We start from the raw sequence: 24,990 nt of genomic DNA on the forward strand, positions 1-24,990 counted from the left end.
TTCACTTTGAACAAACTAAATTGTTGTTGCTCGAGTGTTAGTCGTTGATGTTAACTGGTACTAGTGATGTGATTGGTTTACAATGTTTTGTACATTGTGAAAGCACTGGACTATTGAGCTCCATACATTTGTCCTGTCATTGCCGTCCATGTCTAAAAGCAAGTGATTTCAACTGTGAAGCCTCAAAAATGGAGAATTGAATAAAATCACATTAAAAGGCCTGTTTTATGCCTCTGAGTTCATTGGGTGTAATCTCACACCTCTACATGACCGTCAGTGTTAATTGTAGAAGGAGTCAATAGACAATTATTAAGATCTACTTGATATTTTAGTACTATTTAGATATTTCAGAGTACTTTATATGAAATGAAATCCATTAAAAACATAAGCGCAATTTAGAAAAGATTTGTTTGTTGTCAAATATTAAAATCTGATCAGTCTATGACTCAGGATGATCGATAGAATGGGATTTAAAATCCACTTACAATTCATTTTTACTCGATAGGTGATGTACTAAATAAAACTAGCTTATTGAAATGATGTAATCTGAAGAAAAAACTAAAGCTTTTTTTCTGTACTATCTAATATATATGGTGTGTAAAAAATAAACACAATGTAGATACAATTAGTATATAAGCACCAGCCTTTGCATAATCATCTATGGCATGTGCAAAACCTATTAAAGATCCTTATTGACATAGAGTCAAGGTAAAAAAAAAAAAAATCACACCGTCTTTTAATTGGAAGGTTTTACTTAGCGGACATAAGAAAATTACCTGCTCTTTACCAGATTATAAATTTATTTAAATCTAACCTCAAGGGCACAAAAACAGCTGATGCCAGAATATCAATATTTAGTGAACAAAGGTAAAAAACAAAGTGGTAAAGCTGTGTATTAAGAAGTAAATTAAGTTATTCACAGCTCTTATTATCCCACTACAGCATTTAATTTGGGTTTAAGTCTGGACTTTGACCAGCGCATAGCAACACCATGGATTCTTTCTTCTTCAGCTGTTCTGTTGTAGATGTGCTTGTGTGTTTTGGATTATTTTCCTGTAGATGAGCTGGTTTGAGTCATAAAAACGGACACATTTGACAATTATACATTAATACCTTAGTTAACTCAGTCACTTCACAGTATACAGGTTCAGTGTCAGCATAAACAACACCACCACCAACCACAAAATGAAAAAGATGCTGCTTTTAGTTTTCATACTTTAATTAATTTGACAAGTATAACTTTGAATTCCTCTGCTCCTGATAAAGTAAATGTAACCTCAAGATTTTGGTTTGACTTAGTTAATCATTGAATCAAATCACCCAACAATCCGTCAGACATGTCATGTCTGATTAATACAGTATCTGGGTATAAAGTTATTACTATAAATTCAGATGAATGTCGGTTCCGTCAAATCCATTTTCAGTCTAACACTAATTTTACAAGTTTGAATAATAAATCCTCCCTTCTTGGCTCTGATTTATCTCTGTCCTTGAGAACAGACAGTTTGCTTAGTTAATCTTGCCTTTCTGTGCTTTACACAAGAAGTCTTCGTCTGCAGTATTGCACCTCTAAAAAATATTGCACTGAAAAGTATGTCACTTACCGATGAAGATTATTCATTAGTTTGTAAAGCCTTCTTTCAGTTTTCCAAATATGTTTATAGTTACTGCAATAACAGTGGGTAATTAGTCACTCTGATTCAAAAGCACTGTGCAATAACCGGAATACCTGTGGAGGAACTTTAACCCACTCTTACCCAGAATTGTTTTAAATTCAACAACAGCATGGATTTCCTGTCTGAGGTCACGACCACAAACCTACAGCTGGACATTCTCCTTCAGGGTAATCTAGTACAGAGCAAAATTCATGGTCCCATCAGTGAAGGTAAGTCACCTACGTCCTGAACCAGCCCATATTGTCACACTAATACCACCTCAGACTGTCATTGTGATTTGCTTTCTAAAAGACTGTTAGTTTTACGCCAGATGTAACAGGACCCACAGCATCCAAAAAGTTGCACTTTTTACTCATCAGTCCACAGAATAATTTCCCCAAAGGTCTATGGGATCATCAAGATATTTTTCTAGAAATGTGAGACAGGCCTTTCTTTAATTTCTTGTCAGCAGGGGGTTTGGCCTTAAAACATTCCCGTTCATGTTTTCACCCAGAACTCCTGAATAAGTTGTCAGCACGCTAATGTTTTGATAAGCCTTGTTGTGATTATTAATCTGAGAATATTATTTAATATTAATATTTTAATATTTTATCAAATAATATTTCGGTCTGTTAAGGGTTGTCCTGTGAATACCAGCCCAGTAAGACGATGGTATTAGGAGAAAATAGAAAGGTGTGAGACGTGCTCTGACATTATTGAACAGCATAAACTCTGCACACATATGGAATGAATTCACACAATTTCTTAAAATACAAGAATTTATTAACAAAAATAAGTCAACTCAAAGTCAAACATATTTCAATCAACAAACTCTTTACTATGCTAAAACAATCCAACTAAACTACCAAGCAGAATTAAGAATAAGGAAGACTAATGGACTATATACAATATAAACAAGTTGATCAAAGATGATTGAAATCATGACCGAAAGAGTGATGCAACATTACCATGCAATGTTTATGTTTGAGAACCAAGGATTATCTTGAAGAATCTGGAAGTGAAGTGAAGTTAGTTTTGGAACTAACTTAGAAAATAATCAGCAAACATTTAGACAACTCTTCACAATGCAAGATCAGATAAAATATTATTTTAATAAAATAATGTTTTAAATAATGATCTGCTGAATGAAACCAACCTTCTGGATGACTAATTCTCAACGGTGTCTAATTAACTGCCTTTATTTATTGAAATAATATTTGAAGAAATATTAAAGGAATATTTTGGAAAGAGCCAAACCTTTCTGGAGAAATGGGGCTTAATGGTGTTTACTTAGTTATCACATTTAGTAAAATGATGTTTAGGGACTATTATTCACTAGCTTGAAACTAACAACCTTTCTGTTAAATATTCTGTAGCAGCAAGCACGTGTTCTTAGCGGTTAGCGTTGAGCTAACAAAAGAAGCGGATAGATTAGCACCAGAAACAAACGCACACCTTTAAAAATACCGTTAATAAAAGAGTTAAAATGCATAAGCGCGGACGGCGCGTTATGAGCCATCTTTTGTGTTTAAAATCACCCTTCAAGTAAAGTTTGACTTAACTTTAAAAACAGAACACAAACAGGGCACGTGTGCTGCAGATAGCCTGCTAGCATTAAGATAGCAGAGTTTCACACAAACAAAACCAAACTTCATAAAATGAAAACGTTCAGATCATTTCATCCTAACTGTTAATCTGCCCAAACCTAACCTCTGACCATGGTGAGGAAATGTTGTCCAAGGGGTAAAGTTTGAAGAAACGTCCAGTCAACAAGCGGTTAGCTCGGTGGCTTCGCGGGGGGTTGAAGGTGCGTTCGCTCTGTGAACAAAAGCGTTAGCTCCGGAGCTGTAGCTGGGCGGCCCGTCCTGTCCGCTGACCACACGGGTTAACACAGTGATGCGGTCTCTAGTGTCTTCCTTCCAGACTGGGAGACCGCATCTTTTCAGGGGCTTCTCTCAAACATTGTTTGCTTCTGCAGGGCTCGGAGAGAAAGTCAGCAATGCTTATACCTTAATTTCCCCTCTTTATGAATGAAATCACGGGGTACACAAACAGTACTTCACTCTTTCTTAACTTGTGCATATGATCGATGATCGTATGACACTCTTGGATCCAGTTTGAAAAGTTTTGTCTTTTTGCCAGCAAAAGACATTAGCGCTCTGTGTCCCCCTCCTATCCCGATGAACACCAGTGTGGAAGAGGTCGGCTTGTTGGAGAGGGGGTGCTCTTATTCAGACAGAGGCATCATGGGAAGTCTGCTGCTACCCCACTTTCCTCAGTTGCTGGAAGTCAGTTAAATGCAATTTATTTTGAAAAGTTCCAGAAGAGTTCGTACCGGAGTTTAATGTTGAAATCCATGGCTGTGGGTCCCAACAGCCTGAAAAGGTTCACCACTGTTCCAGGTTTTCTGAATTTATGGATAAACAAACATTCTCATTATTGTTTGCCCTTTGTAACCCTTTCAGATGTAAATGACTTGTTTCTCATCTGTCTTTGAATATCTTTAAATCTTGGCATAAAGTGTCCACTTCATGTTGTCAGACAGGTTCTATTTAGGTCATTTCTGATTCTCTAGGTCAGACAGTAATCAGGCCTGGATGTAGCTAATGAATCTGAAGCAAAGAAATGGGCTTAATCATAGTTAATTGATGATTTAATAAGGGTGACTTTTGCCTCTTGACCAATGGCAAGGTTTTGGTTTGGATAGTTTTCCTTAATAAATCAAACCATCATGTGAAAACTGCTTCTTGTATGTAAACTCTGATTATTTATATAAAAAAGGGGGGAGGCAAATTCTTTTATGGCAGAACTATGACCCAGATGCAAATTTAGACTAAATTCAATTTAAATTCATTAGACACAGCAAAGAAATATGTAGGTTGGTGCAGACTCATGAAAATATTGTATAGAGCAAACATTTGCCACGACTAACCCACTTTTCTCCTAAAAAGGTGAAAAAGTGGTTGTATTACCTCATTACTTACTTACGCAGTCCAATGTTGTTTACATATTTTAACTGATAAACCAAGCCATCCAGAATTTGAGCAGGTAAAAAGAAAAAGATATTAATAATCAATACATCAATTAACATTTTGTAGATTTAAAGCCAACACTGTTGTTTATATTTTAAAACCTAAGCTGACAATTACTTGGAGCTATCAGTAATGGCCTTTAATCAGTCTGAATTATCAATCAGTCACAAAAAGTCCATGGTGTGATCTGAAGCCTGGAACAATAAAAGTTCAGTCTGTCTATTTCCTTTTAATTACGATACTGGATGGCAGAGAGGAACAGCACTTATTTCTGCTAGTTTTTCAACAGATAAGGCTTATCTACATAGCTATTTTATCATTCTGAGACTTTTTGTACAAATACATCGAAATGGTCTCTCCCTCTGTCGTCCTGTCTATGAGGATATTTCTAACGAGTTCAGTTCTTTTTGATATTTAATTATTAGTTAAGACATCTGTTTCCCCAGCCACATGTTCCATTATCTTCAAGGCTTTAATGAAACATTCAATATTACAAATACCATACAAATATTTCACCATTTAATTGGTAAAAGCTTAAATAAACATGTACAGGCACTTTAAAACATCTCTGCTCAGTTATAATGAATTGATCCGATTAAATGTTTAAACCGGGCCACTTTAAATAGCGATTGCTCAAAGAATACTTTGAAATGTAAACAACTGATAGCTTTATGCTGTTGATTTGAAAAAGGCAAAACTGTTTTGTATTTACACAGAAGGTTCACGTTATCATGAAATTATATTTGATAGCATTCATCAAATAAAAGGAGACTTCCTTGTCCTTTTCAAATTAAATGAACTGGAAAAAATGAGTTTGAGGTTATAGATCAGCATTGATGAACAAATGATTTCATAATGGGCTGAATCAATTGAAATAAAGTTAGGCTACATTGTGATTCAGATACGAAGGGAAATAAAGAAAACATCTCTAGACTACAATTATTAGTGCCTATAAAATACTGCAGTATCAAATGTGCTTATTTAACATTCAGAGTTTATTGAAATGTTTAATTGTTCTGTATTCCCCCCATAAAATTGTCAGGCACTTCTATGCGGTGTGCTGGGCAGGGACAACTTGGTGCTTGTTTAAAAACGAAGCAGTACGTTCATGCATCATGTAGTGGAGTTTAAAAACTCACTCCCTGTCCTCTCTTGAACCTGATGTTCATCCTCAGTTTATCTGCTTGAAGCCATGTCACTCAGCAACACTGACATAAGTGTTTGCAGCTTTTTGTCCCTTTTGGGTATTTTGCACAAGTCTCAAATGAGTCTTTCCTCCTTTGGTAGCTTTAAGGCATCTGGTGCAGCCACGCTATGAGTGCCAGATTGTTCCTCAGCGCTGGGTCTGTAGGTTCCTTCAGTCTGTCGTTTCTTCTTCACCACGAAGAACAACCAGCCGAGAATACCCAGAACTATGAGCAGAACGCCCAGGGTGACTGTTGGGGCCACGATAGCTGCAATGTTTGGTCCCTGAAAGTAGATGAGGTTAAAGTGTTACCAGTAGCTAATAAATAACATAAGTGACTAACACTTCTTAAAGATACAGCACACTCCACACTTATGGCACCCTGGAAAAGCTGTTTGAAAACTCTTGCGATAAACTGGTTTTAGCAGTTTTCCCTGGCTGTATGAAGCATAGAGTGAGCTGCAATAACCATCCTCCACTTGCTGCTGTCCACTATAGCTGGCTGAAGAAAGGCCACTTTATTGTGTCATCCTTACAGAAAAGACAAATTTAGCTGGTCTGACAGTCAGGGTCTGGAAACTAAAGGAGAATCCATCAGTTTTCTTAAAGTAACTCTTATAAAACGAGGAGCTGGTAGCCTAGCTTTCTTAAACTGAACCGATTGGACTATATTATAACATTTTGTTTGAAATATTTATGTCAGTACCGTGACATTTTGGTATTTTTACTGAAGGTCTCTGTGTATAATATTTATAAGCCAGGGAAACAGGAAGTCATCGATTACTTATGGGAAGTTCATAGACTCCCTTACAACTTAATAAAAGTAAATAATACATTTAACAAATACTTCTGTTGCATTTGCATTTGTGCTAACCCAAGCTGTGACACCAAAAACGTACGTCTTAATTCTACTTTTTGTCCCCACAGATTAAACTTTCTCAATTATATGTTGCATTTTGCTAAATATTTCTGCTTGAAATCACCCTGCTGCAATAAAAAAAATGTATTTATGTTAGGGTTTTTCTTTACCTTGGATTAAATTAATTGTGGAGAACTTTTTTAAAATTTGCACTTACCGTATTGTTGTTATTACTGGTTACAGGTGGAGCGGCTGTGGAATTTCCTGTAAAAGAAAATACAAACCAAAACATTATGGCAGTCTCTGTGGAATAGATTCAAAATTATCGTCAAACATTTTTTTTTTCCCCCACACAATCTTTCAATCTGCAGCTAGCCTCCATATTTAAGCAAAAAACTCAGCCAACAAATGAACAAGATGGGTTAACTAGTTGTGTCTATTAAGGCTCTCTTGTTTAGTAATCTGCTTAAATGAGTAATGTGTTTAAAGATACAGTTTCACCTGTGAGTTCAATATAATTACTATTGATAAGACCATTTTTCACAGGACAAAGACATTGTGGATAAAAAGTCCAGTAAATGATCAATGTGACAAAGTTAAGTTTATCATTTTAGTTCAGTTTCAATGTTCAGTGTACTTTTATTTGTCAATCCGCTACAATGAAAAAAACAAGATTCTGTAAAAATGTCAAATTATGCCCACTAGCCCCTTTATTGAGTATACTTGTTGACATACTTGCTAACACAAAGAATAATTTGGCCTAATACATTGCATCAGCTCAATGCATTTAGGCAATGTGGTTAAGATGACTCGCTCAAGTTCAAACTGAGCATGAGAAAGAGGAAGAAAGGATATTTAAAGCACTTTAGAAACTGCTAAACTACTGTACTAGGACAATTAAAAAAGACAATCTTTCGAGTTTACAGAGAATGGTCCAAAAGCAAGAAAATATTCAGTGAGCGGAAGCCAAGGACGTAACTTTGGGTCCAACATTGGGGAGGATATAGTGATTGGATCAGACTATTGGGGGGGGTCATAACCCCCCTATCCCCTCCACAAATTACGCCTATGGTGGAAGCACTATGGGCAGACTACTTTGAGAAGATAGAAAGGCCGCAGTAGCTCCAATTACTACTTGTTGTCGCCAAGATACATGAAATACCATCTCTGAATGGACAACATGTCCAACCTTCAAGCAGATGGGCAGAAGACCAAACCTTGTGCCACTCCTTTCAGCTAAAAACCAAAAACCGAAACTATAATTTACATAGGTAACCCTACATTAGCAGGACTCATAAAACCTGATAAGTGTGGCTTGTACAAAGATCTTTTATCTTAACTTATTTTAAATTTTTTGTCTTGCTGAATTTCTATAGTGCTTTTATTTTAATTTTAGCTAAGGCATAAGAGTAATATAACTTTGTAACCCTGTCATTTTATTGAATTTCTACTCAATCCATACTTGTAGTTGAATGATTTGATTATTTATTACATTTTCTAATTTATGTTATTTTACTTTTTACCATAACACACAAATCTATCCGTTTTATTCATCAGTGTTTCCCCATATAGCAAAGACAGTGTTTCCTCCTCAGCAGCTATGTTTCTGTTATTAAATAAAAATATTTTTCATTTACTTTAGCAGGTCATGTGGGTCTATTTTGTTTTTAATCTATAAACTATTTTGTGTTGCAGCTTCTATAAAAAGCGAAGTTTGATTTAAACATTTTATGAAACATAAAAGCTGTAGTTGTAAGATCTATAAGTTGACAAAAAACTGGATTTTCCTTAATGGAAGCTTAACTTGATGTTCCTGTTACAATACACTATTATATACACTACACTACTTTCTCACTTAATGGGTCTCTTTATTTTCAGGACTGTTTACATTGTAGATTCTTACCAAAGGCATCAAAACTATGAAAGAACACAAATGGAATTATATTGTAAACAAAATGTGCAAAATAACTCATTTTTATATTTTTGATTCTTCAAAATAGCCACCCTTTGGTTTGGTGGCTGCTTTGCTCTCTTGCCATGTTCTCCATGAGCTTCATGAGGTGGTCACCTGAAATGGTTTTCCAAAGAGTCTTGAAAGAACTTCCCAGAGGTTCATTGAGAGACAGCCAAAGGTTAATATTTGAGTCATCACAGCAAAGGAAGGATACTTTATGGAATCTAAAATATAAAACATAATTAAAGTTATTTTACAATGTTTGTTGCTACATAATTCCAAATGTGTCAATTCATAGTTTTGATGCCTTCAGTGAGAATCTATGTACAATGTAAATAGTCATAAACATAAAGACAGCCATTAAATGAGAAAGGGGTTCTAAAACATTTGACCACTAGTGTACTTCCTTGATAAATTGGTCTTTTTCAAAAACCTAAAATTAAAAACAACAATAAAGTTGAATTGAATTGAGTTCATTTAACAATTATATGTTTGCAACTAGTTCCCAGATTGAGACAATGAAACTGAGAATCTGCAGCTCAGCAAAAGCTATTTTTTAACCACTGCACACTTTCAAGCAACTAGCCTCCCAGATACTCCTCCAGTCAGGTGCTGCTTATCAGCCATTTGATCCCCGTCCAGCCATGTGACCGCTCATTTACTTATGAAGCTTCATTGTAACTTCCTGACCAGTAGAGCAAATAAGTGCCAAGATGAGAAACATAGGAATGCAGAGTCAACACGCCACACAGGTTTGAACAATAAAAGGGGCAAAACATCAATTTGCCCATTTTGTTTGTGTTGGGCATTCTAAGAGTCACGTTAAAGAGAAAGTCTTGTTTTGAAAACTGAGACTTGTACCTAAGGTATCCCAAGTCAATCATTCACTAAATGGGAAAGAGAGATTTTCAAGGACGAAAGTACAACTTGATAACAACCAGAGGCCAGAGAGGGCAGACTGCAAAACACACTTTTTCTGTATATAGGACTGAAGTGGGTCTGCATACCCTTTAGGCATCTTGCTTTTAAAAAAACACCTGTCTCTTTAAACCTAATGTTTTTAGAAAACGCTGACAAGCCTTTACATGTATCAGATTTTGTTTCCAAGGAATTATTCTGGAAAGATTTAAAGGTGCGATTGTGTGTATAGGTGTGGTGTGACGTAGCTCATTTGTATGGGAGTGTTGAGAATGGTTGCTTACTCACCCCACACGAGATTACTGCTCAGCACCAGCAGTAAAACGCTCCCAACCACAGCTTCAGGTAAGGGCAGCACCTCTGGACAGGCTGCCATCTCTGCGGGGCCAACTGAGGGCAGGCTGGGGTAACTGTGCATCAGCTCTGTTCCATTTCACTGCTTTCACTACTCACTGGTAGAACTTCGGGCCTCCTTTTAACTGCTGTAAAGACAGTATTATTATTGTTGTTGTTATTAAAGTGGAGGAAATGTCCTTGTGTGTTCGCTTAGACACTATGTATTGTGTGGTTGAGTCAGACAGCTGATACCACAACTACTGAGTCACATTCATGCTGTTGTTGAATCACCATCAAACCTGCTCAGGCTGCTTGAAAAAAAAGCTATTAATAGATAATGTTGCAATCAGAATATAACGTAAAAATAACTTTAAAAATGTTTGCTTTATAGTCTTATTATAGTAAGATCTGTTGATTGGAATAAATAAATCAACATACAGTTACCTGCTTTGATCCGGATGGTCGAAGCAAATCGGTAAACATTTACCAGCTTGATTCTTCTCCTTCCGCCTCACTTCCGCGCATAAATAATCACCTGGATAAAATAGCCGAAAAGAAAACAAAGTGTTGAAAAACTCCTAAAATCGAGTCAAAGTGTTCTTTACCACCAGACTAAATCCAAGGCTGCTCTTTCCGTAGATATTTTATGCAAAGCAGTTTTTCCCAAAAATTCCCATTGGTCAAATGCTTTAGTTTCGTGTTACACTACCTGCGCACAGTTATCTACCTGTAGCAAGGCGGACAGATCCTCCTTTGTACCAAAGTCGGAGAAAGGTAGTTTAGTGAAGCAGAACAGCTCCTTCCACTTGTAGCCCTGAAGGGAAAAAATAGAAAATCTCCCAATCGGTTTAACTGCCTCTTAAATCCAAGTTATGTCTTATAGTCTGATGTGAATAAGCCTGGTTTCTGTCACTTGCCCCTGTCTGCACAAGAACAATGTTTAACTACACTCCCTGTCCAGCTCTTACCTAGCAACCTGCTCAAGGAGGTGGCTTTAAACAGCGCCTCCATCAGGTTCAAAGGTTCCCATCATGAGAAGGGATATCAGCATTCCTGGGATATTTTTTAAGGATGAATTTGGGAGGCCAGCTGGTCCAGTGGGCTCTAATCCTTCAGTAATCTCCACTTCTCAGACTCAGGGGTGGGGGGCAAAGAAAATGCTGCCTGCTTCATTCCTGATCTCTGCAGGTCTGAATCTAGGTGAACTCTTAATGAGGACTTTAAAAAAAAAGCAAAATTCCTTCTGTTTGAAATAACATCCAGTGGAGGCTCCCAGTGCATTGATTTGTGTTTTTACTAAATTTGATTATAAATAATTTAATATACTAGAAAATATTAGAGGATGAAAATAGTGAAAGCCAACTTTCAGATATGTCTATGAAATCAACAAGTGTTTGTCCTTAGTATCGCTGCTTAGCTCATGAAACATGGTGTATTCCTGGGTTTGGAGACTGGAAAACACATATCTTAACCAACTTTAACATTTAACATGTTTTTAAATTTTATTTTTTGTATAACTTTAGCTGTGTAGACACAAAGGGCATAAAATGTGAGCAAGGTGTGTATTTTGAGGGTAAACTTTAAATGTCATTGATTATGTTTTCTTAAACAATTTCACCTGCATTTTAAACCAAACAGAGGAATCTTTTGTGCTGTAGACTCCCATTAAAATATATATTTTTTGAATGCAAGACCGTAGCAGTTTGATTTTTAATTAAAATTTGTATTCCCTTATGTGAAAAGAAAGAGATTTTGACACATAAAAGAGTGACTGAAATATGATGATACCTACATATTTCTATGGGAGTATATTTTCTGTCACAGATGGTGAAGTTTATTTTAAAAGAATTCAACAAATAAAAACTCAAACACTTTCATAGTTAATAATTGCATTTAAGGGGTTTAAAATGTACAAAATGTACAAATAGTTTTTTTTGTGGATGGTGGAGACTGAAGTTAATAACTGCCTTTTTAAAACTGTGAATATTTTGATACATAATATTTATATGTAAATCTTTAAAGGAGCAAATTTTTAGTATCAGGTACAAAATGAAAGGATTAATATCTGTTACATGTTGGTCAGTAAACGTTTAGTTTTACTGGCAGAAGTTTCTGATCTCTGTCTTTCAGTTACCCTGTAGAGATCCGTGTAGTCTATTGCTTAAACGGGATTTACTTCAACAATCATAGCAATCATAAAAAAGGTGTATAGCAGGGGTTTTGTTTTATAGGGGAATGCCTCAAGGGTCTTTTCAATGTCAAATTGTTATTTGAAGGTAGCTGAATTTGATAACACAGGCTAAGACAAACATTTAACATCTATGGGTAAAAGGAATGTCTAATTCAAAATGTTTTCTGGGGTAAAAAAAAGACATGAACTGGCTGATCTCAAATAGCCATTAAAAGTAGTCCATGGAGATTCAGTGTTCAGAGGGAGGGGGTTGTCTTAGAGGTGAAAAAATGGCCTCCAGAGCCATTCAGTTCTTCTACTAGTGCTCAATGCAGCACAAACTAAAAAACAACAAAGACAGTTTTCCTTTTGGGTTTTTCATTTAATCGGACCCTGAATATCTCAGAGGAAGAATTGGACATACGAGAACGTTTTTCAACTGATCATCTAGAAGAACTTAATAAAATCTTAACTAAACAGTTTCCAGTTAAGCCCATATAGGTATCCTTTATGTTGTCAGATTATGTTGAAAATTGCTGATATTACTATAATTTGGTAATACAAATTTATTTTGCATGAGAGGAAATCCATATTTTACAAAATGTGGATTAAAAACAGAATTTAGTCCATAGTTAATTCAATGAACAATAAAGAATGTATCCCAAATTGTGTTAATTTCAAATAGTAATTTAACATATATTGTTTATAATAAGAAATTCAGTTGTTAAAGCCATGCCTTAACAAATTTATTGCAGGGATATTTATGTAATATTTCACGAGACCTGTTTTTCCTGTTTCCTGTACAGCTGACGTAAATTTTTGGGCACAAACTGTAACCTAAAAATACGTAAGATCAGTAAGTACAAATATATTTCTTAGCCCAGTTGTGAAAAATTAAAAGAGGTGTGGAATATCAACATCAAAACCAGATATTTATGTTTTTCTTTGAACCTAAAATTAAAAAGGTTAATTTAAAACAATGAATGTTATTTTATCATTCAGAGACCAAGACTTAATTTGAATTATTATGCATGTCTATTTAGTCAAAAAACAAAACAAAAACTCAAGAACATCTTTTCCATTCATTTAATATTGTTACATCTCTTTGGAACACAGTTTGTGAATGGTTGCAGTCAAAAACAGATAGCACCTATACAAAATTATTCATTTTTTGGCCCTATGCACAAAACAACAATGTGAAATTCCCTTTAAGAATATTCTGATTATTGCAGTAGAAGTGACATAAAACGTTGGCGATTTTGTTTAAGTCTCCAATGTTTGTAGCATTTAAATTGCCTTTTTAATTGGTTAAGAAATGAGAAAGCAGGCTTTCAGAGTTGCGAAAGGAGCATATGCCAAGCCCCATAAGTTTGGCTAATATTGCTCTAGGTTGTTATTTCTTTTTATTATTAATTTATTGAATTTCACTAATGTGTTGGCTTTTGTTTGGACTAGCTAAAATAAATGTCTGAATCACCGATTTTGTCACAGCTGATGTTGTGTATTTTCACCGCTAGGGGTCAGTAAAAACAGTCCGCCTCTGTTTTCAAACAGGCGAACCGCTCACGTACTTACGACTTGCCATACTCGCGGTGACGTCTGGGTAGGACGGTCAAAGCGGCGGGAGGGCGGCAGTTTATCGCCAGATTTTTAGATACATTCTCTTTTTTAGCTTTGACATTGTGAGTAGTGAAATATCAGTCGTGTGATTAAGGTACACGCTCGGTAAACGCAGAGGTGTGACTAGTAGATCTGCTACTAATATTCGTGTGAGTGCGCGGCTGTTAAAGCTTTCCCCGGGAAACTGGACGTTTGTTTTTTATTAGCCCCGAGTTTAGCGCTCCAGCAACAATGGCAAAGGTACAAGTGTTGAATGTGGCCGTCTTGGACAACCCGAGTCCTTTTGGAAACCCTTTTCAGTTTGAAATCACGTTTGAGTGTATGGAAGACCTCCCTGAAGGTAGGTACCATCGAAGAAAATCTCTCGTATAACTGCTTGTGTGAAGCTAACAAAAGACTGTTGGTTCGAGGCTAACTGCTACCAGTTCGATAAAGTTGACAGAGGTAACTGTACACAAACTCTGTGTTAATGTAACAATACAGCTTGACTTAAGTATTCCTCACGATAGACAATGCTTCACGCTATTAAGATAATTTACCTCAAACTGTTTTGTTTTAACAAAATCTTTGTGAGTTCAATCTCGATTTGGCTACAAACGGATATGGACAAATGTCTTTCAATGTCAATCCTGTTAAATCACAGCATTTCTTAAAAGTGTAGTACAACTTCTGAAATGTCAAGTTCTTGCTATGTAAAAACAAAATGCTGACTTTGACGGGTTATTTCCAAACTTTCTCACAAATAATGACATTTATCATGTACAATTAATGAGAGAAACAAGCTGATTTTACAAGAAGATAAAAACCCTCATTATGTAAAAAAAAAAAGCACAAATAACCTTTTTCTATAGTGCGCATCTTGTTGAAATCCTTTCACACTTGCCATCAATAATATTGAATCTGATTAACCGATCATTTGCAGCAAAAAATATTTATTTGTAGAAAGACATCAGTCAGAAAAAGGTTAGAAGATATTTTCCAAAGCCTTTTAGCGAGATCGTTATACAGTCACCAACCGCTGATGAAAAGATGAAACCTAATCTGGTCAAGTTTTTTTTGTATTTTATTTATTTATACAGGAGAGTCTCTTAAGACCCATGGTCTCATTTACAAGAGAGACCTGTTACATACAGGTCCTTCTCAAAATATTATCATATTGTGATAAAGTTAATTATTTTCCATAATGTCATGATGAAAATTTAACATTCATATATTTTAGATTCATTGCACACTAACTGAAATATTTCAGGTCTTTTATTGTCTTAATACGGATGATTTTGGCATACAGCTCATGAAAACCCAAAATTCCTATCTCACAAAATTAGCATATCATTAAAAGGGTCTCTAAACGAGCTATGAACCTAATCATCTGAATCAATGAGTTAACTCTAAACACCTGCAAAAGATTCCTGAGGCCTTTAAAACTCCCAGCCTGGTTCATCACTCAAAACCCCAATCATGGGTAAGACTGCCAACCTGACTGCTGTCCAGAAGGCCACTATTGACACCCTCAAGCAAGAGGGTAAGACACAGAAAGAAATTTCTGAACGAATAGGCTGTTCCCAGAGTGCTGTATCAAGGCACCTCAGTGGGAAGTCTGTGGGAAGGAAAAAGTGTGGCAGAAAATGCTGCACAACGAGAAGAGGTGACCGGACCCTGAGGAAGATTGTGGAGAAGGGCCGATTCCAGACCTTGGGGGACCTGCGGAAGCAGTGGACTGAGTCTGGAGTAGAAACATCCAGAGCCACTGTGCACAGGCGTGTGCAGGAAATGGGCTACAGGTGCCGCATTCCCCAGGTCAAGCCACTTTTGAACCAGAAACAGCGGCAGAAGCGCCTGACCTGGGCTACAGAGAAGCAGCACTGGACTGTTGCTCAGTGGTCCAAAGTACTTTTTTGGATGAAAGCAAATTCTGCATGTCATTCGGAAATCAAGGTGCCAGAGTCTGGAGGAAGACTGGGGAGAAGGAAATGCCAAAATGCCAGAAGTCCAGTGTCAAGTACCCACAGTCAGTGATGGTCTGGGGTGACGTGTCAGCTGCTGGTGTTGGTCCACTGTGTTTTATCAAGGGCAGGGTCAATGCAGCTAGCTATCAGGAGATTTTGGAGCACTTCATTCCTCCATCTGCTGAAAAGCTTTATGGAGATAAAGATTTAATTTTTCAGCATGACCTGGCACCTGCTCACAGTGCCAAAACCACTGGTAAATGGTTTACTGACCATGGTATCACTGTGCTCAATTGGCCTGCCAACTCTCCTGACCTGAACCCCATAGAGAATCTGTGGGATATTGTGAAGAGAACGTTGAGAGACTCAAGACCCAACACTCTGGATGAGCTAAAGGCCGCTATCAAAGCATCCTGGGCCTCCATAAGACCTCAGCAGTGCCACAGGCTGATTGCCTCCATGCCACGCCGCACAGAAGCAGTAATTTCTGCCAAAGGATTCCCGACCAAGTATTGAGTGCTTAACTGTACATGATTATTTGAAGGTTGATGTTTTTTGTATTAAAAACACTTTTCTTTTATTGGTCGGATGAAATATGCTAATTTTGTGAGATAGGAATTTTGGGTTTTCATGAGCTGTATGCCACAATCATCCGTATTAAGACAATAAAAGACCTGAAATATTTCAGTTAGTGTGCAATGAATCTAAAATATATGAATGTTAAATTTTCATCATGACATTATAGAAAATAATGAACTTTATCACAATTTGCTAATATTTTGAGAAGGACCTGTACATTGACAACAAATGTAAAAACAGTAATTATACAATCCATTAAATATTCTGAAGATCAGTACCATAAAACATCAGCAGAGGGGTTTGGAAAGAGTCATCCTCTTGGGATGCTGCCAGGATGTTGACTGCAACACCGAAAAAGCTGCAGGAATTTCCAACAAGTGCTGGTTGGGTTCTACATGCTGTGACGACATCTTCTGTATGTGTTCCTACTCATGTCTTCTGATGAGTAGGGATACAAGACAAAATTCTTCTCTTCCAAAGGAAACATCACGCACTGGCTAAAATCTCACACAACCTTCTGGAGAAACTAAACCTGAACTCTTATTCCACAATACAAACAAAATGCGGACTGTTAAAATCATTACGTAAAACGCAATACCCGAAAAAGGGATCAGTAAAGTATGTCATAACTTAGGTTCAGCAGCTCCACAGACACAATCACCAGTACTTTTCTGTTTGGACTCTGGAAAATCTTAGAGCACCTCGTTGCTTGACAGCAGCATTCCTGATTGCATATAATTATGTAAATAAAGGATCTTTAAATAGGATTTCTCCAAACTATTAAAAAAATACTTCTTTTAACAGACAGAAAAGCTGGTGGGGTGGTAAAGCTGAAGCATTCTGAACCACATTTGAGGATTAAAAACATGACAGATTAATACCATCATATGGTGATTTACACTGATCTAAACATGTTATAAAAATATGAAAAACCTCGTAAAAGGCTTTGAAGAGGATTAAGAGTTTACTTTGATAATAAAAAAAACAACTGAGCTGACTTGTTTTGAGTTTCACCAACGTTTTTAACAAAACTGGTTTTATCAAATACTAGCGAATAATATTTGGATATTCTAAATGCGTCTGATTGTGTAGTACAACAAGTGATTGCACAGAGAAAATTGTTAGTTTTTTTCTTTGATTACCTTGAGAAACTCCACATGTAAGCCTTGCTGCATAGACTGAGAAGCACCTGTCGAATAAAGACCTACACCACAGATCAACGGTTCCTTCGATAACTACACAGTGTTCCAACTATGATGAGATCTCTGCATGATCTAGCACTATGAAAGCAGCAGCAGTCAGGTCAAGTACAATAATTGAGCTTTTCTGCTAAATATTTACAGCTAAAATTAAATTAAGAAAGGCCTAAATAAAGTGATATGCTTATTTATGGTTGGACCACATTTGTCTTTAATTATGGTTTTCATTCATCGTTCATCATTAATCTTTGTTTCAATAAGCTCACTCAACATTTATTTCCACCCAGAGTTGCTGTGATTTTTAGAAAACTTAAATGTTCTTCAGCATCTCAGAGAATCTCCACGAGGTTAGGGTCGGGTATCTCTGGTGGCCAGTGGAAATTACGCCTCATGCTCCTACAATCAGTCTGTGGATGTAATTTTTGGGACTCCTAATTCTGGAATGCCTAAATCTGAACAACTGAAACAACCTTCAAAGTTGTTCAGTTGAAAAAAATAAGACTTCCAGAAGGACTTAAAATGTTTAAAGAAAGTTACAATAGTCCTCCATTGTAACTGTGTATTCATAGTATTTTATTTTTTATTAGACCTAGAATGGAAGATCATCTATGTTGGTTCAGCAGAGAGTGAGGAGTATGACCAAATCTTGGACTCTGTTTTGGTTGGTCCTGTACCTGCTGGGAGACACATGTTTGTTTTTCAGGTGGGTTTGGTTTTAATGTTACTGTCTACTGCTATGCAGCTTCAAGTTTTAATGTGTTAGTCATTTCTTTTGACAGGCTGATGCCCCAAACACTGGTTTGATTCCTGAAAGTGATGCTGTTGGCGTAACCGTAGTTCTAATTACATGCACTTATCGTGGCCAAGAGTTTATACGCATCGGTTACTACGTGAACAACGAATACACAGACCCAGAGCTTCGTGAAAATCCTCCAATCAAGCCGGACTACACACAGGTCAGACTGGCTGATTTATGATCACATAAATGTTCAGTCTTATAATGTTTAAAATAACTTTTGTGAGTTTTAAAGCAATTTTGAAATATTCGCTTTAGGGGAATAGTGGGTATTAAAATTCTTTATTTGGTTTTAGATAGAAATAAAAGTAAAGAAGTGATTGGGGGGAAAAATGTTAATGACATGAAGTATTTCATTTTTATAAAATATCAAGTGTAAAGTTTATTAAATTCACAAGTAAAGGTTCCCTATCATCACTCCAACAATGCAGAATGCTCTTAAAAAGTCTCCTAACAGATTTCTTGTGTTTTTTACTTTTTTGTCACACTCAAGTCATCAAACAAATATAATTAATATCAGACAAAGGTAACCTGAAGAAAAAATAGAATGTAGTTTTTAAATTCACTTCTTTTATAATGGGAAAAATGCTACCCAAACCTACTCAGCCCTGACTAAAAATAAAATGGCACCTGTCCACCTTTTGATAAATCAAGAATTAACTGTGATAAACCCAAAGTGTTTGGAAAGCTGAGTTCAATTTCACAAGCCCTGCTGATGCTCAATAACCGACAGACCAGTAGAATCAAGAAATCACTTCCAGAGAACCTGTCTGAAGACATGAAGTAGGCAAAAAGATTGTAAAAAGCAATGTGTTAGCCTGGAAGACACTTAGCAAACAATGTCATTGACATCTGTCAGTCTGGAAGGCTTACAAAGCCATTTCTAAAACTTTGGCACGCCGGTGAATGCAAGTGAGAGCCATTATCCACAAATGATGGAAGACATGGAAAAGTGGTGAACCTTCCCAGGAGTGGGCAACCTACCAAAATTAGGTCAAGAGTCGATTGATGATTTATCCAGCAGGTCACAAAAGAACTTAGAACGTTAAAGCATTGCAGGTTTCACTTTTGTCAGGTAAAGTCGGTGTTCATAATTAAACAATAACAAAAGAGACTGGCCAAAACTGGGACCCATAAAGAGTTCCAGGGTGAAAACCCATGCTGTCCAAAATGAACACAACAATCCTAATAATCCCCCAAACGTGTAGGAAAACATACTGTGGACTGACGAGACAAAGGTAACATTTTTGGAGAATGTGCGTCATGTTACATCTGGTGTAAAACTAATAGCATTCCAGAAAATGAATATCATACTAAGAGTCAAACATGGCGTGGTGGTTTTGTGATGGTTTGGGCCCGCTTTGATCCTTCAGGACCTGGAGAACTTGCTGTAATTATTAGAACCAGGAATCCTGGTTTCTACCAGAAAATCCAGGAGAATGCCTGGCCAACAGTTTGTGGCCTCAAGCTCCTTTGGGTTTTGCAACAGGGGAATATTGCAAAGCACAGCAGCAAGTCCACTTCTCAATATCTCCAAAAACAAAATCGAAGGTTTTGGGGTAACCTACTCAATGTAAGAACTTCAATACAATTGGTAGTGCTGTGGCTTGACCTAAAACAGTCCATTCATGCTTGAGAACTCTGCAGTGTGGCTGAATGAAATCAATTCTGCAAAGAGGACTGGGCCAAAATTCCACCACTGTGATATAAAAGACTCATCACCAGCTACCCCAAACACATGGTGGTAGTTGTCCTGCAGGGGTGGCACAAACGGTGCCAAAGAAAGCACTCTTTTACACTGGTTGTGCATCACAGCTACTTAAAATAGGGTCAGGTTGGTCTGGATAGCTTTTCTTCTCTTATTAAAGCCATTATTTGGAAACTGCATTTTGTTTTTATTCAGGTTAGCTTTGACTGGTGTTAACATTTGTTTAATAATCTGAAGCAAATGGAACAACAAATGCAAAAATAGAAGAAATCTGTTTGGTGAAAACCTGTAGATCGTATTTAAACATCAGTGTTAGGCAACTGGAATTAACTGGAGTCATTTAAGTGTTGGAGCTTTTTCTTTCAGACCACAAAGTTTATTTAAAAATACCTCGGGTAAACAATAGTAACAAATCTTCTGTATTTGCCTAAATGTTGATTAACCTATTCCTCATGTAATTTACTTAGTGAGATTTGTTTTTTTCCATTCTGCATTCAGAGGGTAGCTTCAGTAGTGACTTGCTGTGAGATTTGCTGTAATGAAAAGGATTTCGATTGTAGGTGTCACATTTTTTATGACATTTCACATGTGGAACAAAATGGTTTTCAATTCAATTCAAAAATACTTTATTAATCCCAAAGGGAAATTAAATGTTGTAGCTCATATTATGAGGGTTTCTTCAAAGAGCCGTTGTAGATGCTGATGGCTGTGAGCAGGAAGGATCTCCTGTAGCGCTCCGTCTTACAGCAGATCTGAAGAAGCCTCTGACTGAAGACACTCTGTTGTTGTAGGACAGTCTCATGAAGAGGATGCTCAGGTTTCTCTATAATGTTCTTCATTTTATGAAGAATCCTTCTTTCCACAATGATCTCCAGAGGTTCCAGAGGAGTCCCCAGAACAGAGCCAGCCTTCTTTATCAGCTTGTTGAGCTTTTTTAAGTCCCTGGTTCTGATGCTGCTTCCTCAGCAGATGATGGTAGAAGAGATCACACTTTCCACAACAGACTTATAGAAGATATGCAGCATCTTGCTGCAAACACCAAAGGACCTAAGCTTCCTCAAGAAGTACAGTCTGCTCTGTCCCTTCTTGTAGATGGCTTCACAGTTGCATCTCCACTTTAGTCTTTTGTCCAGGTGAACACCACATTTATACTCCTCCACCACCTCCACTTCTTCTCCCATGAAAGAAATAGTTTTTGACTTATTCCTGTTTCTCTTAAAATCTACAATCATCTCCTTTGTTTTAGTTACGTTCAAAATGAGATGATTGTTTCCACACCTTGCCACAAAGCGGTCCACCACCTTCCTGTACTCAGCTTCTTGTCCATCTCTGATCCACCCCACTACTGCAGAATCATCCGAGTATTTCTGCAGATGACAGGAGTCTGTCTTGTACTGGAAGTCTGAGGTGTACAGAGTGAAAAGGAATGGTGAGAGTACAGTCCCCTGTGGTGCTCCTGTGCTGCTGACTACCTGGTTAGACTCACAACCCTTCAGTCTCACAAACTGTGGTCTGTTTGTCAGGGAGTCTTTGATCCAGGAGATTGTTGAGGCCTCCACCTGAGTCTTCTGGAGTTTCTGACAAAGCAAATCAGGTTGGATTGTATTAAATGCACTGGAGAAATCAAAGAACATGATCCTCACAGTGCTACTGGCTTTGTCCAGATGACAGTGGGTTTGTTGAAGCAGGTGTATGATGGCATCTTCAACTCCAACTCCACATCGATAAGCAAACTGAAGGGGGTCCTGATGGTTTACTGTTTGCTTACTCAGGTGGGCCAACAGGAGTCTCTCTAGGACTTTCATGATGTGAGATGTCAGGGCAACAGGTCTATAGTCATTGAGGACTGATGGGTGAGTTTTCTTTGGTACCGGAACAAGACAGGAGGTCTTCCACAACACCGGAACCTTCTTCTGGACCAGGCTAAGGTTGAAGAGGTGCTGCAGAATCCCACAGAGCTGCTCTGCACAGGCCTTCAGGACTCTAGGGCTGACATGATCTGGACCTGCAGCCTTATTCCTATTCAGTTTCTCCAGTTGTCTCTTCACCTGACTTCTTGAGACATACAGGTGGAAGGGGGAAGCAAAGGAAGCATCAGCATCTTCTGATATGGTTGAAGGCAAACATGTAGAAGCAGAAGGGTCTAGGGCTGAGGTGGAAGATAAAAAATGTGAGGTGTTACTGGACAGCTGTGGGTCCTGTGGGCCAAAGGAGGGTGGGATGTCTGTTTGGCTGTGAGCAGGAGAGGAGGATGCTGAGCTTCTTTCTGAACTGAACCTATTGAAGAATGTGTTCAGTTCATTGGCTCTGTCCAGACCTTCATCGGTCTGATCATCCTTCTGCTTGAAGCCTGTGATCTTCTTCATCCCTGTCCACACATCTCTGATATTGTTTTGCTGGAGCTTGCTCTCCAGCTTCTTCTTGTACACCTCCTTGCTGTCTCTTATCTTGACTTTAAGTTGCTTCTGTATAATCCTCAATAATTCTCTGTCTCCCTCTCTGAAGGCTCTTTTTTTCTTGTTAAGCAGGTCCTTCAGGTCACTGGTGATCCAAGGTTTGTTATTGGGGAAGCATCTCACGGTTCTGGTGGGGATGATGTTATCCACACAGAAGTTTATATAGTCGGTTACACACTCAGTCATGGCATTGATGTCTTCTCCATGTGGCTGGCACAGTGCGTCCCAGTCTGTAGCCTCAAAGCAACCTTGCAGAGCTTCTTCAGCTTCCTGTGACCATTTTCTCACAGTCCTCTTTATTACAGGTTGTCTCTGAACAAGGGGCTTATATTTCGAGCAGAGAAAAACAAGATTGTGATCTGATTTGCCTAGAGGAGGTTGTGCTGTAGAGATGTATGAGTCCTTGACATTTGCATAAAACAAATCCAATGTTTTGTTTTCTCTGGTAGAGCAGCTGACAAACTTGAAACATTGGAAGTGTAGCAGAGAGTGAAGTGTGGTTAAAATCACCAGAAATTGCCACAAAAGCATTGGGGTTTTTGTCTGTAGCTTAGCAACAACTGAGCTGATGGCATCACATGCAGTGTCAGCAAAAGCGGAAGGTGGAACGTAAACTGTTACCAAAATAACACTGGTGAACTCTCTGGGTAAATAATATGGACGAAAACTTACTGCCAACAGTTCAATATCTGGACTGCAGAGATGACACTTCACAGTAACATGTCCTGGATTACACCATCTGTTGTTCACAAGTACTGCCAGTCCACCTCCTTTACATTTGCTGCTCCTCTTTAAATCTCTATCTGCTCGTATGGTTAGAAAGCCCGGCAGAGAGACGCTGGAGTCGGGGATATAATCCTGCAGCCATGTCTCAGTAAAACACATGATACTGCATGCCCGGTACTCTGGCTGGGTACTTTGTAGGGCTTGGAGTTCATCCAACTTGTTTCCCAACGATCTCACATTGCCCATCAAAATAGATAGAAGAGATGGTTTTAACTTCCTCCTCTCTCTTCTCTTAGCTCCTGCTCTGCATCCACGGCGTCTCCTTTTCAACTCATCAGGGATTTGGGGTTGTAGTTGAAGTATTATTTGAACTTTTGAGATATTAATCAGCTGCTCTCGGTTGTAAGAAACAACCCCGTTGCCAGGGCAATGCATCATAACAAATGTCCAAAAATAGAAAGTATCAAGAAAAATCCTCCAAGCTGCACAGCATCCAACACCGGAGTGGACAGTAGTCCAAAAAAATTCCACTGTATCCACCACAAGAGGAATAGTTCCCAAAAAAGAATAAATCAGAATCAAAAGTAACAGAGCTACTCCAACCTGCTGCCACCTTGAATGGCGCAATTCTAGAAAGAATTTCTTGAAGGTGCAAACCTTTAAAAATTACTCGATTCAAATGTTTTGTTCATTTTTGTGTCAAAATCAAATTAGGCAATAGGACGTACAAAATAAAACCTAACCGATGGTTAAAATTGCAAAGTGGTCACTTCATGTACTTGCTTGTTTAATATTAAAATGTCTTGTCATGTCAAGGATTATAAAGTTTTTAAATTTCTCAATAAAATGTTTTCTTTTTGTTTTGAAACTGCAAAAGTAAGTTCTGGTGTAAGAACAGTAAATTACCAGTTATTTGACACAGTTTTAATTAACGTGACATCAGCAGTTAATGGCAGTCTAAACATCCTCAGTTAAACATTCCAGTACCTCTCTTCTCTTTAAAATATTTGTAATATTTCAAATTTGTAATATTTCAAATGTCTGTCAGGGTTACACATTTAACCTAGTCATTTATACGATAAACCTTACTGTTCTACCATACTAAGTCATTGCTTTATGTTCTCTTTTTAGCTTCAGAGAAATATTCTAGCATCAAACCCACGTGTTACAAGATTCCACATAAACTGGGAAGGCTGCGCAGAGAGAATGGAAGACTCTGAAAACGTGGATCCTTCATCAAACTCTATGCTGCCCCCGTCCTGTCTGCCAGGCAAGGCCCCACCTGTGGGCATACCACCAGATAACTCTATGGATTGCTTATAGAGATACCCAAAAGGTGATGGTTGACAGCAAATTACCTTCTTTTTAAAGGATGCCTATGGACATTCTAGTGTGGGTAAAATTATTTACAGATCTCTCAGCCTTACTACTTCTACAGCAGCTATAAAACAATACAACTAAACAAAATTTAACTGTATGCTGCTCTCTGAGTTGCCCACATTTTTTGGTTGCGGAGTGGATTTATAATTGTTTTTGACATTACAGCACTGAAGTATTAGACATAAACAGCAATATGTATTAAGGAGTTTGATAATCTAATATTTGTTAAATTGCACTTAAACTTGTCCTAGTTATTTTTTTTTTTTTGTCCTGATTGCTGTTTTGTTACAAATAAAGAAACATTGTTATATTTTTTGTGCGTGGCTGTTTTCCTCATTGTTGTTTGGAAAGCACAGTTATTTTTTGTATTCAGGATTCCTTCCTGACAGGTACCATTTCCCACTGATTTAAGCTAAAGTGCCAGCTGTTTCCCTTCCTATTTTCACATTTTACTAAAAATAGCCCGAGTT

General features: G+C 37.6%; 2 protein-coding genes across 4 annotated transcripts; one reads left to right on the plus strand and one right to left on the minus strand.

The window, feature by feature from the left end:
• Positions 1-5,140: 5,140 nt before the first annotated feature.
• On the minus strand, positions 5,141-10,922 carry LOC124864587 (protein crumbs homolog 3-like). Of its 2 annotated transcripts, none has more exons than XM_047359423.1 (5): positions 10,668-10,922; positions 10,379-10,475; positions 9,893-10,086; positions 6,950-6,996; positions 5,141-6,157 (listed from the first exon to the last, which is right to left on the minus strand). In XM_047359423.1, the coding sequence occupies exons 3-5, from the start codon at positions 10,020-10,022 to the stop codon at positions 5,948-5,950; spliced, it is 387 nt and encodes a 128-aa protein (XP_047215379.1). In that variant the 5' UTR covers positions 10,023-10,086; positions 10,379-10,475; positions 10,668-10,922; the 3' UTR covers positions 5,141-5,947. The 2 variants fall into 2 exon arrangements, with proteins under 2 accessions (XP_047215379.1, XP_047215378.1); XM_047359422.1 differs by having other exon boundaries at positions 10,385-10,475; positions 10,668-10,919.
• Positions 10,923-13,823: 2,901 nt separating this feature from the next.
• On the plus strand, positions 13,824-24,830 carry LOC124864500 (histone chaperone asf1b-B). 2 transcript variants are annotated; one of them, XM_047359305.1, is made up of 5 exons: positions 13,824-13,847; positions 13,937-14,070; positions 18,042-18,157; positions 18,234-18,410; positions 24,272-24,830. In XM_047359305.1, exons 2-5 carry the CDS (start codon positions 13,962-13,964, stop codon positions 24,461-24,463), a joined length of 594 nt encoding a protein of 197 aa, XP_047215261.1. In that variant the 5' UTR covers positions 13,824-13,847; positions 13,937-13,961; the 3' UTR covers positions 24,464-24,830. The 2 variants fall into 2 exon arrangements, with proteins under 2 accessions (XP_047215261.1, XP_047215260.1); XM_047359304.1 differs by having other exon boundaries at positions 13,841-14,070.
• The last annotated feature ends 160 nt before the right edge of the window (positions 24,831-24,990 follow it).

Source organism: Girardinichthys multiradiatus, chromosome Y (assembly GCF_021462225.1).
Source record: "Girardinichthys multiradiatus isolate DD_20200921_A chromosome Y, DD_fGirMul_XY1, whole genome shotgun sequence".
In the NCBI taxonomy this organism is placed as follows: Eukaryota; Metazoa; Chordata; class Actinopteri; order Cyprinodontiformes; family Goodeidae; genus Girardinichthys; species Girardinichthys multiradiatus.